Raw genomic sequence first — 14377 nt, 5'->3', positions numbered from 1 at the left:
ACTGGGTAAAGAGTACCTTGAAATTCGTGTATTAACTGTGTCAATGGAAATTTTAAATATATATATATATATATATATATATATGCATATATAAAAGGAAATATAAATGCAACATTTTGCAAAGCTAAATTAAGCAGATGTGAGTCCCTGGATAGTGTGAATAAAAGTAATTTCAGACTGCCGGCAGTAAAGTATTAAACGAAACTGACTCCTTTTACCAATTTGCTTTTGCATAATGCTATCTAAATTCTGAGAAAGCTCTCTTCAATGAGTGATCTGCACACAGTGGTTATCATAGGAGGAAATTAAGTGAGTGATGTCAAAACTAGCTAACCAAATCTTGATCTCCAAATCCTAGTCTAAATGACCAGATTCTCAACCTAGGGAAATGGAAAATAAATAAATAAATTTTAATCCTCACTCACGTGATTATCTTTGTTGTGTCAAAAGTACTTTCACAGTACTAACAACATATTGCTTGTCTCCCTGAGCCAAAATGTCACCAGAAATGTTTCTTTTCCATAGGGAGGTGTCAAATATTTCATTGGATACAGTAGTGTTCGGTGGGTTGTTCTTAGTTCACCTTCTAAATTCTATAGGAATGCAGACATTTCATCTCTGCAGTTTAAGCTGGATTGACCTGGTCAGCAACCCAAGTTCCCATACCCATTTCAAAGTCTCTGCCAAATACGGAATGACTAAAGCAAAAAAAAATCTTCCACGATTGCTGATAGTTTCTACAGTGTTGGTGTTTCCTTTTTCAAAAGGGTTCATTGGGCTCCCATGACACTTTCTCCAAAGTGTGATGTCAACGAGGTGATGTTTCAGTGGTCCCTCCATTTCCTGGGTCATGGGCAGGTAGAGTAAAAGCCTTTGCTTAACCCTTCTCTCTTTTCTTTGATCAGGACCAGTGCTTGAGTTTTTTGTCTTTTTTATTCCTTGTCATGCCTCAGGGGTCTTGGCATTTGTCAGCTGTTCCCTGTCTGTCATATCATCCCGGGGAGGTCTTGCTCTGTCAAAGAATCCACACTATGAAAAAGAAAAATGAACAATGAACTCAAATCATTCTGGGAACCCGTGAAATCCCTCATTCAAAATATTATCTAAGGAGCTTGAAGCTCTGCAAATATATTCAACTGAATTACCCAAATTAGGTGGTGAAAGCAGCATGTTTGCTACCCCTAGAAAGGAACTCATTGTACAGAGCGAGGGGAGCAGGAGGACTGAGTGTCCATGCCTTTCTTCCTGCCATATAGTGGGAGTGGGAGATGCCCCTGTTTGGTAAAACCACTTTCAGACCTGGGATATTTTCCTGAGATTACAGCAACATGTCCCAAGGATTCCCTTTCTGTTTTTTTCTATGTATTTCCTAGAGCCAGCAGGAGTGCTAACTACTGACCAGCAAAGGGACATTGTCCCCTGAAGTGTACTAGGATCCCTTGGGATGGACTGAGGAGATGGCTACACATCTTTCTGCACTTGGTGGAACACATAGTAAGTATAGAAGGAGAATTGATTTATCATTTATTTCAATGCCAGAACCAGACATATTAGTGATTCTCCAAGGGTTAACCATCAACTCAGGGAAGATGTGATTCCAGAATCTTCTTTTTCTTAAATTTCAAATTAGTACTTTGCCAAGTAGAATATATCTTTTCCTAGAAACCTGGAACTTCAATTCTTATTTGTTGCTTTTCATGTTGGAAGCCAAGTTCCTGGGCTTGGCTTATAGCCATTGAATCATCGTTCTTTCCCAGGGCTAGTGGAATATTTTGTTATTTGTCACATATGATTATATCTTATGTTCATTGGAAATATGGCTACTATAAATAATAGAATAACACAAATGTCCATTCTAAAGATGTGCCATAGACAATGTGAGCTCACGATGGCATAAAACAGCTGATATTGATCAGAAAAGCTATTCTTTAACTCAAAGCCAAGGCTTTTTCAGTGTATAGCTCTATTAGGTATGCTTCATATTGTCTCAAAATAAAAACACACTACGTGGGAGGCTGAGGTGAGTGGATTGCCTGAGCCTGCGGGTTTGAGACCTGCCTGGGCAACTTGGCGAGACCTCATCTCTACAATAAATAAAAAAAATTAGCCACGCATGATAGCGCGCGCCTGTAGTTTCAGCTACTTGGAAGGCTGAAGCAGAAGGATCGCCGGAACCCAGCAGGTCGAGGCTGCGGTGACCGGGAGCGTGCCACTGCACTCCAGTCTGGGTGACAGAGTGAGACTACAACTCAAAAAAAACAACAACAACAAAAAATAACACACGTTTTAGGGCTGTGGTGGCCGGGAGCGTGCCACTGCAATAGTGATTAAGATGTGGCTGGGTTAATTGCTCTTATAGTCACGTAATTGTGACATTGTTTCTATTTTGGAATGGAAGGCTCTTTGAAACTTGGCAGTTATGTAGGTTGTTGAGCCAGAAATTAATTTCTATTGGACTTTCAGAACAAACCTCAGTAAAACACATCAAAGAGTAAGTTCAGGCTTCTTAATGAGACAGACTAATTTGCAAGATTATAAACCAAGTCCCAGCATTTTATAACATGCATGATCTATTTGGCCTAATTGATAGTTGAGATAAAAATCAAAATCAACCTATATTAAATGCATCTGTACAGTACTTATAAAGAAAAATCTCAAGGGATTGATGATAGGGCCATGTCAGTAAAAAGCTTAAGATCTTGATGAATTAAACAAGCAAAAGAAGTCTTCACAATAACATTATCACTCTGAGCATATTGGAAAGAAGATCACAGGTCTTCGTTAATAAAGCCTAACTCTCTATAGATTTATTTACAAGAAATTTCAAGATGAAAGTAACATTAAACACTCCCAGTTATCTTAAATGTCAACTACACAGGCACATTAAGCATGCCAAAGCACACAAGACATGATTTTCTCTTCATGTCCTTGAGACTGTTCAAAATCCCCAAATATGCCTCCAGCATTGTCTTTTAAAATCCCCAACGAAATCCTTCTAAATCACCTCAGTGGGCCCTTTAGTCCAAAAGGAAAATAAAGTAAATCAACTTACCTTCCATAAAGCTAAGGTTAAAATGGCCAGAACCAATAATCCAAGAAGTATTGCTAGTATTATTACCCATAATGGGATTGAGAAGGAAACATTTGGGGTTGCCCAAATAACTGATGTCTTAATCTGAAATGGAAAACAAAGCAAATGAGTGTGAATCTGAAAACTATTTGATGAATGAAACAGTCATTACCAGTATAATAATGGAAGTGATTCTTAAAGGACCCATTTCACAAAACTGAAATCATCCTAAGGAAGATTTGAGAGATTACAGCACTTGAACACGAACTCTTAAAAGGTAGCATATTCCTAACTCTGCCAGGTCACGTGAAACTCTTATTACAGACACTTGGTGGGTGATTGGCTTATGGTCACAGAGACCCTAGGACAGAACTGAGGTAGATCAGGAATGAACAAGGTGGAATGGAATGACCTTAAGTTGGGCTAGGCCCTTCATGACAACAAAAGTCAAAAGCAGATTCCGTAGAACATGGCATCTGTCCAGACATTTCCCCACAAAACTCAGCTAACCTCATTGAGAGGTGAGCTTGTGAACAACCATGGATCATTGTATGTGAAAGAAGAAATCGTTTAGTCGAATCCCCTCATCTTACAATGAGAAAGTGGAGCCCCAGAGGGACTAAGTGATTCACACAACTAATTAGTTTCAGTACTAGGTCTCTTTACACCCAGATTCTATGCTCTATCAATGAAAGAAAGCCCAGAGCGTGAGGCTAGCCATCTTGTATTTGATGGTGTGCAAAGTGAATGCCTAATTGTCCCGATGGGTTGGAGCTGTTCTCAATGCTAAACCCAATGTTCAGATGCAGAATTAAAAATCAAAGCAAGCATCTGAGGACTGGAGTCCATTTCACTGCCCCACCTCCTCAACTGTTGCAAGAGAGCTTGGAGGAAATTGAGACCTTCCCAACCAGACGGCATGCTCAGTGTCTATGAACCACCCCCCACCTCCCCATAGGGGTAGATGCATTTCTATTACTCCTGTGTGGGGGCCTGTAACTCTGGAGGCCCAGACAGCAAGGAAACTGCATATTCCCAAACCAAACAAAGAGAGAGTCAGCCATGCTGCTAAAACCTTTATTCAAAGAAAAAGAGTAATACAAACATGCTTGAATCTAAATGTTATTCACGAGGGTAGGTAGATCTGGTTTTAACAGAGCAGTAAGCATTGCCCACTAAACTGGTCTAAGTGCTCCTTGTTTTAACTGTATTGGTTGAAAGGACTGTGATTCCAATCCCAAAACACACTCAAGAACTCAAGACCACAATTCTCTAATCCACCCAACAGGAGAGATAGAAGATGTTGAGATCATGACGGGTTGGTGGCTCTGGAATTTGCCGTGGCAGGAAATGTGTGGGTATTTTTACAGCCTGCACCCTGGCATTGGGCCCTAACAAGGCTCACTTTTTGCTTTGCCTTCCCAATTTCTTTTTTTTTTTTTTTTGAGTCAAGGTCTTGCTCTGTCACTCAGGCTGGAGTGCAACGGCATGATCACAGCTCACTGCAAACTCAAACTCCTGGGTTCAAGTGATACTCCTGCCTCTCAGCCTACTTTTGTATTTTTTGTAGAGACAGGTCCTGCTGTGTTGCCCAGGCTGGTCTTAATCTCCTGGTCAAGCAGCTTTCCTACCTCAGCCTCCCAAAGTGCTGGGATTATAGGCATAGACTACCGAGCCTGGCCTTGTTTTGTTCTCTATTGCTCCTTCCTCCTGGTCCACTTTTCCTCTGCGGCAGACATACTGATGACTTAATTCTCTTGATTCTCCAGCCCCTAATGTCATTTATATCTAGACTAAACAAAGGGATCGACAGAGTAGTGAGACTGGTTAGTCATTTCACATTGACAACAGTGCCAGAGACTTGACAGATGTTCTTAATGAGAGAAAGTCTGGCCAATACATTTTCTCACCAATGCATCTTCTTCCTTTGTCTGTTAACGTTCTTTGCGACGTTATTCCTGTTTCACCTGACACATTAGAAGTGTGATATTCCATCACTATGGTGGCACTACACCCAACCTGCTTGCCACAGTTTGAGGATGAGATACAGATTTCACATATTAAAGAAACCCATTTCAAGGACTCAAAGTGGTCATGACGTCACCTGGATTCTGTGGCTTAAGTAATTTATTCTAAAGTGATCTAAGACAAATATTGCATGTTCTCGCTCATATATGGGGCTAAAAAAGTTGGTCTCATGGAGGTAGAGAGTGGAATGATACTTATCAGAGGCTGGAAAGGGTGGGGAAGGAAGGATGAAGAGAGATTGTTTAATGGGTACAAACATACTGTTAGATCAGAGGAATTATTTTTAGTTTCAATAGCATAGCAGGGTGATGATATGATGTATTTCAAAATAGTGAGAAGAGAAGATGTGATATGTTCCCAACACAAAGAAATGATACATGTTTGAGGTGATGATGTACTCGGTACCCTGATTTGATCATTACACATTGTATGCATGTATCAAAAGATCACATGAATGCCATGGATATGTACAATTATTGTGTATCAATTAAAAGTGTCCTTTGCATACATGGCTAATCAGCAAATCAGCAACTAGATTATTTCTCTTTATAGCCCCTCCTCTTATTTAATTATATAAATCAGTGCTGAATCCTAACATTTTAAGATAGTCAGAGAAAAGGCGTAAAGTGGTATTTTAAGATGAACATAATATGGTTGGAAGCAGACCAATACCATTTTGGTAATGAGAATTTCAGAATTTTGGAACTGTAAGGGATGGTAGTGATCATGTACTCACAGGTCATTGACAATGACCCAAGAGAGAGAAAATCGAGTCACTGAAAATGCTGAGGTTTCATATAAATGTTTCTCCACCTTGAACTCTAAATCCACTGTGGAAACAACATAGTTTTAGTCCATATTTTGAGCATGTGTCAGAGCTCACCAAAATTTGCTAATAGGTAATTCACAGTAAGACAGGCAATGGAGGCTTCTGAATCTTCCCTCTCTTGATTTACCTAATTAATATCTTAAGTCACCTCCCACTATTTCATGTTAATCACAGGAAACAGTTCTAGTTTTATATGTTAGAAAAAACACCTAACATGCTAAAGGTGTTGAAATGGGTGCCATAGACTTCAGACTGTTAGTTTAATTTTTTAAAAAAGTCCCAAAAAACTGTAGTGGAATGACTGGGATACTCACTGAGAACTTTGCTAGGTGCTTTTGCCGGTTGGCTAATGCAGGGTTTGCTGTCTTGTCTATAAAACTGGTTTATTTATAGAAGTAAGCAGGAAAGCTCACTTACAGGGAGCTAATACAAATATTTACAGGGTTTTTCTTGCATCAGTGATAAAACAGTACAAAACATGAAATTGATCAGGATATGCTTATTAGGGTCCCTTGATGCAGAGACCAACTTTATAGGGATAGTGCTAAAACCCACAGATTCTTTGTTTGCATTTACTTCCAAATATTCTGACAGGAGGGTCTTTTAAAAAAATGCCTGTGAGGAGAGAATCTCTAGGCAGTGATTCAAAATTCTGAAATTCCCTTTCAGTTCCAAAATTCTGAAATTCTCATTACCAAAACTGTTGCCAGTCTGCTTCCAGTAACATTAATGAGGTTCATTTAAAAATTGCCACTACATGCCCTTTCTCTGAGAAGTTTAAATGTTGGGAAGGTACATTTCCTACAAGTCATTCTATGTAGTTCACTAGGGGAAATTGCGGTCAGAGTCTTAAAAGAAGCCAACCTCTGGGTGACTCTTTCTGTGTCTCTGTTCTGCTTCTCTAGCCTTCTGCCTTTCGGACATGCATGAGGCACTGAGGCTGCCTGATCTTAATCTAAAATGGATGCAACTGCAGAGCCCTTGCTTTGCCCCCGGTGCTTTCCTAAATGTTCCCACCTTTTTGCTGCATAGTCCAAAAGTCACTACGTAAACACAGTGGAAATACAGAAAACCAACACTGACCCAGACGTATCCTCAGATGTCCAGATTTGACTGTTACTGGAAAGTGGTAGACAGAGTGAAAGGTACATGTCACTAGAAGATGTCTCAGAAAGAGAGGTCCTCAGGAGTAGCATGACTAGTAGTCATGTGACATATTCATGTCTCTAAATTGGTGAATGCCAGTGGGGTATTTCATCCATAGGTGGAAACCAGTAGATCAAAGCCTCTCCTGAAACCCAAGGCTCAGTATAGATAAACCAGAGACTTCAGCTGCACAGTCATGTGGAAAAGGAGAGGACTTAATGGTCACTTTTATAGACCAAAGTTTATTTAAGTATGCGTTAGTATTGTGGAATTGCAGGTTAGTTTTGTGGAAGCATGGGGTAAATTGGGGTTGACAAATGCCAAGATTTTGTTATTTTTAATATTTATCTTTGTCTTATAGCTCATTTTGAGGAGCCCACAGGATGCTTAGATTGAAGTATCCATTGGATAATAAATACCGGAAGAGATGGGTCATCAATTTTAGTTTCTAATGACTAAGCACTGATATATGATAAGAATCTTTCACTCATTTCAGATAATATTTATTAAACACCCCATGTTCTCTGAGGCTCTGTGGGTATTATCACCAGCATCAAACTGTAACCTGGCTCCTGGTCAATACTCCCCAGTAGAAATACAATGCAAACCATATGAGTCATTTAAAATGTAAAAAGAGTAAAAAGAGCCAGGGGACATTAAGTTTAATAATATGTTTTATTTAAACCTAAATATCAATTACTATTTATTAATGATAAAATGATTATCCTTTCAACATGTAATAAGTTACTTATTATTAAACAACTACTATTTATGAATGATGAAACTGTTATTTTAACATGTAACTTAAATAAAAATATTCATATATTACTTTTTTTAACTACAGATAAGTATTTCATACTTGCAGCATATAATAACTGCTAAATTTTCAATGGTTAAAGTGAAATGTAGTCCTACCAAATGATTAAGCAGTATTTAAAGGAAAAAAAATTACATTGCTTCATTTTTTTTTTTTTTGAGTTGGAGTTTCACTCTATCACTCCTGGGCTCAGGTGATCCTTACTCCTCAGCCTCCTGAGTAGCTGGGACTATAGGCACACACCACCATAGTGGGCTAATTTTCTGATTTTTTGTAGAGATGAGGTTTCACTATGTTGACCTGCCTGGTCTCAAAGTCCTAGGCTCAAACAATCTTCCTGCCTTTGCCTCCCAACATGCTGGGTCTATAGGTGTGAATCTCTGTGCCTGGCTCTGCTTCAACGTTTAAGTTTACATTTAAATGAGTGAACAGGAAATCAAACTACAAGTTCAATCCTTCAGTTCCGCCAGCCACATTCCAGGTAGTCAATAACCATATTAGACTGCACAGCTCTAGAGTATTTTGTATAATCTCAATGGTGAGGTTAGTTGAATTACCCAAGACCCTTGTTACAAGATTCTTTCACCAAGAGGGTGATCTCAGGGCAGATGATGGAGGTTTATTTTCAGAACATGGACTTGTGAATAGATATTTCAACTGTCTGAAGAAAGCAGGTTAATATTGAGTAACTGAAGTACTTAACATTTAGGGAGAAAAATCTAATTGTATGCCAATGTATCAACAAACTGTTTTTTTTTTTTTGAGTTGGAGTCTCACTCTGTTGCCCAGACTGGAGTGCAGTGGCCGCTCCTGGCCACCGCAGCCTCGACCTGCTGGGCTCCAGTGATCCTTCCGCCTCAGCCTTCCAAGTAGCCGGAATTACAGGCATGCGCTACCACGCCCGGCTAATTTTTTTTTTTGATTTATTGTAGAGATGAGGTCTGGCTGCCCAGGCGGGTCTCGAACCCGCGGGATCAGGCAATCCACTCACCTCAGCCTCCCAAAGGCACGGGATTACGGGCTGTGCCACCAAGCCCGGCAACAAGCTGTTTTAATATATTTTTATTTATTGAGAACTTGTAGCTATTTTAAAAACCTAGCATAAAATTGTAACAATTCATTTATTATAATTACCTGCATTTTAGGAAGTTAAATCTATAAATTGTAAGTGGTTTAGGTTTTCTTAAAGTGATCTCTAAGTAGGGAACATTTAATTACCTTCATCAGGTCATAAATCTTATTGTTTTTTATCACAGTCGAAAGACCATAAATAAACCTTTAATATGCCTGTATTTTATCATTGACATTTATGATATGTTTTTGTGTATTTTGACAAAAAATACCAAGGTAGAAGGAAAAAGCTTCCTTGTATTTGCAGCTGTAATTAATGTTGACATCTGTATTTATGTATCACAAAATCTTGTGTAAACATACTTCAGTGGGGTCAGAGGAATGTTTAAAATAAATGTACCAAGACACCCTACCTACAGTGCCATTTAGAACAAAATAGTAACATAAAATGGACCAACTAAGCACACATTTTAACAACACTTAAACAGCCCTACGAGACAAGTAGTTCCCCATAAGACTCAACTCCAAACAATTGTTTAATACAAGAGTTCCATCTAAAGGTGCTAAAATTTTGCTAACAATTTTGAAAACCAAATGGGCTCACAGTTTATATATGTATTTTTAAACAAAGATTTTCATGAAATGTTTTATGATAGCCACATTTGGAATTATATTAGACAATACTACTCTCCTCTATATGTAAATTATAGAATTGGGCATTAATTGCACACAACATGCAAATGCCAAAATTCACTGGTGAGCCAAAAAAGTGTTTAAATAATTGAAGAATTGTTCTGCTGTACAGCAATGATTCAATGTTCAGTCACATCTCTTTGAATCACACAACCCTTCCCTCACCTCTGATCACAAGTGTCACGTTGCATGAGGAGTTTGTTACAAACATAGATACTTTGCAAGTAGCAGATGGGGATTATTCTTTTCTTCTATATGCAAAACTTACATAGTTCTCAAGAAATGGCTGAATCATGACCACGTTGACAAGGGAATACAAACAAACAAAACACTAGAGTCCAGGAAAACAAACAAATCGTATTTAATCTCATGATAAAAGAAAGAACAAAGAGAATTTCCCCAGAAGCAGATCGAAGCGCTGATGAATTTTTTTGGTTTTTTTTTTGAGTCAGAGTGTCACCCAGACTGGAGGGCAGTGGCATAATCACGGCTCACTACTCCTGGGAGCCATGACCTCCTGGACTCAGGCAATCCTTTCACCTCAGCCTCTCAAGTAGGCGTGTGTCACCATGCATGGCTAATTTTTTGATATTTTATAGAGACAACGTCTCGCTATGTTGCCAGGCTGGTCTCGAACTCCTTGTCTCAAGCGATCTTCCTGCCTCGATCACCCAAAGTGTTAGGATTACAGGTGTGAGCCACCATGCCTAGCCTGATGATTCTTAAACTACCTCTTCCAACGAATTCTACCACCTTAAAGCAATTCTCTTCTGCTGGGCTGTTTTCGAAAGAAGAATGACAAGATCTTTGAGAAGAACACACTATCAAATATGTCTGTCCACTCCAACCAGAGTTCTCTCAAATTGAGCCACAGAAAGGCTGTTTTCCTGTACTTCATAGCTAACTATGCACTGGCAAGATCTTTTGCCACTAGTCAAATAGCAGGAGACTTGAAAGCACCTCCAATCCTAAACGTTTTTTCAATAACCTTTACATAAATGGTGTGGTAAATCATCTACATCAGATAAAAAGTCTTTTTTTTTTTTTTTTTTTGGCAATTCAATAACAGGCTGGCAGGGCTGGGGGAAGCATGTATCAGGTCATTCCATGAATCTTTTGAGATGAGTTGGGAACAGCAGGCTGTCACCTGTGGCCAGCACAGAAAGACACAATACTGTTGACGGAATCAACTGTAACATGTGTTTCTGTTAGGGAACACGTGCTTGGAGAAAACAAAAGGGCCTAGATTTATTTCCCCTACAGCTATAAGCCTTTGAAGCTTTTTTGGATGAACCCTCTATATTAAAAAAGTCAAAGCCTCTCCTCTGTTTTCTAGGTTGAACATAAATCCAAGGTACGACAGACATCTCTGGAAAGAGAGGTGGTCTAAATGAAGAAAGATGTGGCAGTGCTTGCTTTAAAATGCCACCAAAGGTCAATGAAATAGTTTGTGCAATTTTTTTTTTTTTTGAGATGGGATGATGGGTCTCGCTATGTTGCCTGGGCTGGTCTTGAACTCCTGGGCTCAAGCAATCTGTCTGTCTCAGCCCTTCTGAGTAGCTGGGATTACAGGTATTCACTAAATGCATTTGGCTCTGTCAGTGCAAAACTTAATTTCCAGTTTGAGCTTCCTGGACTTAGAGAAGGTGTGACATTTTGTGAAGGTTACTCACATTTTATTAGACTTGAGACTTTACTCGTTCTGGGTATAACGCTACATTCTTTACATACATAATCTTATTAATCTTCTTAACAATTCCATGGGGTGTATGTGGTTAACAAACTCAGAGAAGTAAAGTGATTTCCCAAAAGATTCCCAATTAGAGCAAGGCAGAGCTAAGATCAGGCCCTGATGACTCTATCTTGAAAAGCTTAGAGTTTCCTCTAGTCCATCTGCCTGTGCTAGAAGTTCTCTACCCTGACTCCACTGCAGAATTGTCACTTGTAGGCTTCTAAAGCACAGTGCCAGAGCCCTACCCTAGATCTATGAAACCCCCATATCTTTGGTGAGGTCTTAGCATATATATATTTTAAAAGTTGCATGAGGCTGGGCATGGTAGCTCAAGCCTGTAATCCCAGCACTTTGGGAAGCTGAGGTGAGGAGATTGCATGAGCCCACGGGATCGAGACCAGCCTGGCAACCTGATGAGACCTCATCTCTACAATAAAATAAAAAAATTAGCTGGGTGTGGTAGCGTGCGCCTATAGTTCTGCCCACTTGGAAGGTTGAGGTGGAAGGATCGCTGGAGTCCAGCAGGTCGACACTGGGGTGGCCGTGAGCATGCCACTGCACTCCAGCCTGGTCGACAGAGTGAGACTCCAACTCAAAAAAAAAATAATGTTGCATGAGTGATGATTCTGCTGTACACCCAGGGATCGCTAATCAATGGATTCATTTAAATTAAATTACTGAAGGCAGATTAGTCTAGAAAGATTAAATATTATTATTGAGTTTTAAGACCAAGGCTAGAAAGAGACAACAGTAGTATCAGCTTATATATGGTCTAAAGCAGTGCTCCTCACACTTTATTGTGCATTTGGATGCCATGATGATTTTAATAAAATGCAGATACTGACTCAGTGGGTCTGGAGCAAGACCTGCTTCTGTATTTCCCATAATCTCCCAGGTGATGAGTCACTGCTAGTCTGCAATCACATCTTGAGTATCAAGAACCAGGGGACTAAGAGCTCACATGAGGGGCTTGTAAATGCCCACTGGGTGACCAAGAAATGAAGGCTGAACTTTTTTTTTTTCTGGCTTGGAGTCTCACTCCATTGCCCAGGCTGGAGGGCAGTGGCACACTCACAGCCACCCCAGTGATGACCTGCTGGGCTCCGGCGATCCTTCCGCCTCAGCCTTCTAAGTAGCCAGAATGCCAGGTGTGCACTACCACACCCGGCTAATTTTTTTTTTTTTTTTTATTGTAGAGGCAAGGTCTCACTAAGTTGCCCAGGCTGGTCTCGAATCCACGGGCTCAGGCAATTCACTAGCCTCGGCCTCCCAAAGTGCTGGGATCACAGGCTGAGCCACTGAGCCCAGCCAGGCTGAACTCTTAATACTATTTTTTAGGACACTTTGGAACCGCCTTCACAAATAACTGAGATGGCAGAGTTTGGGTAATGGTGCCTACTGGTCTCCCCACCCATTCCTTCCTCCCCTCTGCATGGCTTTGCCAGGTTAATAAGGATGTCAGAAGTTGTTCTGTGACAGATATTGAGGTATTAGTAATGTTTAATAACCTCAAGTTTTAAAACTGACTTTCATGCAACTGAAGCTCAGAGTGGATTTTTCTTCCCTGCAGGTCAATATTAAGATTTTTTTGCATAGTCAGAAAAAATGGTCATCCAAAGTCATGCAGCTGACCCATGGCCAGCTCTCCCTAAGGAAGTTTCTTCCTTTCCCACCTGACTCACCATGCTGTGTTTAAAATTTAAAAATTAGTACAATTTCATTATAATGATAATTTATGAATTTCTCTAAAATAAAGTGTCTTGATTAAAAATTGGTACTAGTCCTGACCTGCAATGTTTTGGGTAGAAATTTATATTACAAGCTCAAAAACCAGAGCACAAGGCACTAGGAAGTTTCTAGACTGTAGTAAGAAAAGTAAGCTGAAGAGGGAAACTTCTCAAGTCAATGAAAACACTAAAACCTAGCACAAGTTGGATAGTGATCAAAAAAAGTGATTTCATTTAAATTATTTGTGCCTATGTATATTTTAAAAGATACTCACTGCTATGCTTCCTTCTGGGAGTTTTGCTGGCTGATCTTTATAAGGCATCTTCTTAACTTCAAAGGACACCAGAGATGCAAGAGCATAGGGATCATTTTTTCTCTGAAAGTTTAAAACAAATTATTTAAGTGCATTCCCTATAAAACTTTTAAGAGTTATACTGGCAGTCACCTATTAATAATTGTTTTCAGTGTTTTCCATTTCCAAAGCAAACTTTACTCCTTTTTATTCTTCCTCTTCTCTTATTTACTTTTTTCCTCCCATTCATCCTTCCTTCCATCCATCCATTCACCCACTCGTCTATTCATCCACCCACCCATCTATCCATCCATCCATCCAAACCATCCATCCATCCATTCAAACCATCCATCCATCCAAACCATCCATCCATCCAAACCATCTGTCCGCCCATCCATGAATCTCTCCAAATATCTAAGCCATCATTCATTTCCATTCTATCTCTAAAGACAATTTGTCTCATTAATAAATACTATGTACAATAAGGTTAAAACAAAAATAAAAAATCAAGGTCCTAAGAAGGAGTAAGCACAAGGATTAATATAGTGACTGCCAGTGAAGAACCGAGGAGAGACATGGTGGGTTAAACAATTCTTATCTGATAGAAGGAACTATTTTAGGAGAGAGACTAGTACTACGTTATAAAGAAATTTATCACATTTTACCTTATACAGAAGACGCACATCAGGGTTTCTCAGCCTTGGCACTATTAACATTTTGGGTTGGATGTGGGGCGGGGTCGAGGGGGGTGGCGTCTGTCCTGTGCACTGTATGATGTTTAGTAACATTCCCTGGCCTCGTCCCACCAGATGCCAGTGGCATCAATTCCCAAGTTGGGACAACCAACAATCCTCAAGCATCCCCCGGGGAGCAAAATCACCCCCGTTAAGAACCACTGACTTGGAGCCATATACTGGTTCCGACAGAATTTTCAGCAAAAGATCTCTTTGTTTAATTGGTTCTCATATTAA

At 39.7% G+C, this 14377-nt stretch overlaps 1 protein-coding gene across 1 annotated transcript in view; it reads right to left on the bottom strand.

Moving 5' to 3' along the window:
- Positions 1–938: 938 nt before the first annotated feature.
- Positions 939–14377, bottom strand: part of ITGA8 (integrin subunit alpha 8) — a gene marked incomplete at its 5' end in the record, with an annotated part of 204220 nt that continues 190781 nt past the window's right edge. The window contains 3 exons of the mRNA XM_021714558.1: positions 939–1029; positions 3053–3175; positions 13389–13490. Coding sequence (XP_021570233.1) covers positions 943–1029; positions 3053–3175; positions 13389–13490 — 312 coding nt within the window. The remainder of the gene's footprint in view (positions 1030–3052; positions 3176–13388; positions 13491–14377) is intronic.

This window comes from Carlito syrichta, unplaced genomic scaffold, assembly GCF_000164805.1.
Source record: "Carlito syrichta isolate Samal-C Ts95f unplaced genomic scaffold, Tarsius_syrichta-2.0.1 Scaffold305668, whole genome shotgun sequence".
Taxonomy (NCBI): Eukaryota; Metazoa; Chordata; class Mammalia; order Primates; family Tarsiidae; genus Carlito; species Carlito syrichta.
The sequence above is the reverse complement of the archived record's forward strand: the minus strand, read 5'-3'. Positions and strand labels throughout refer to the sequence as shown.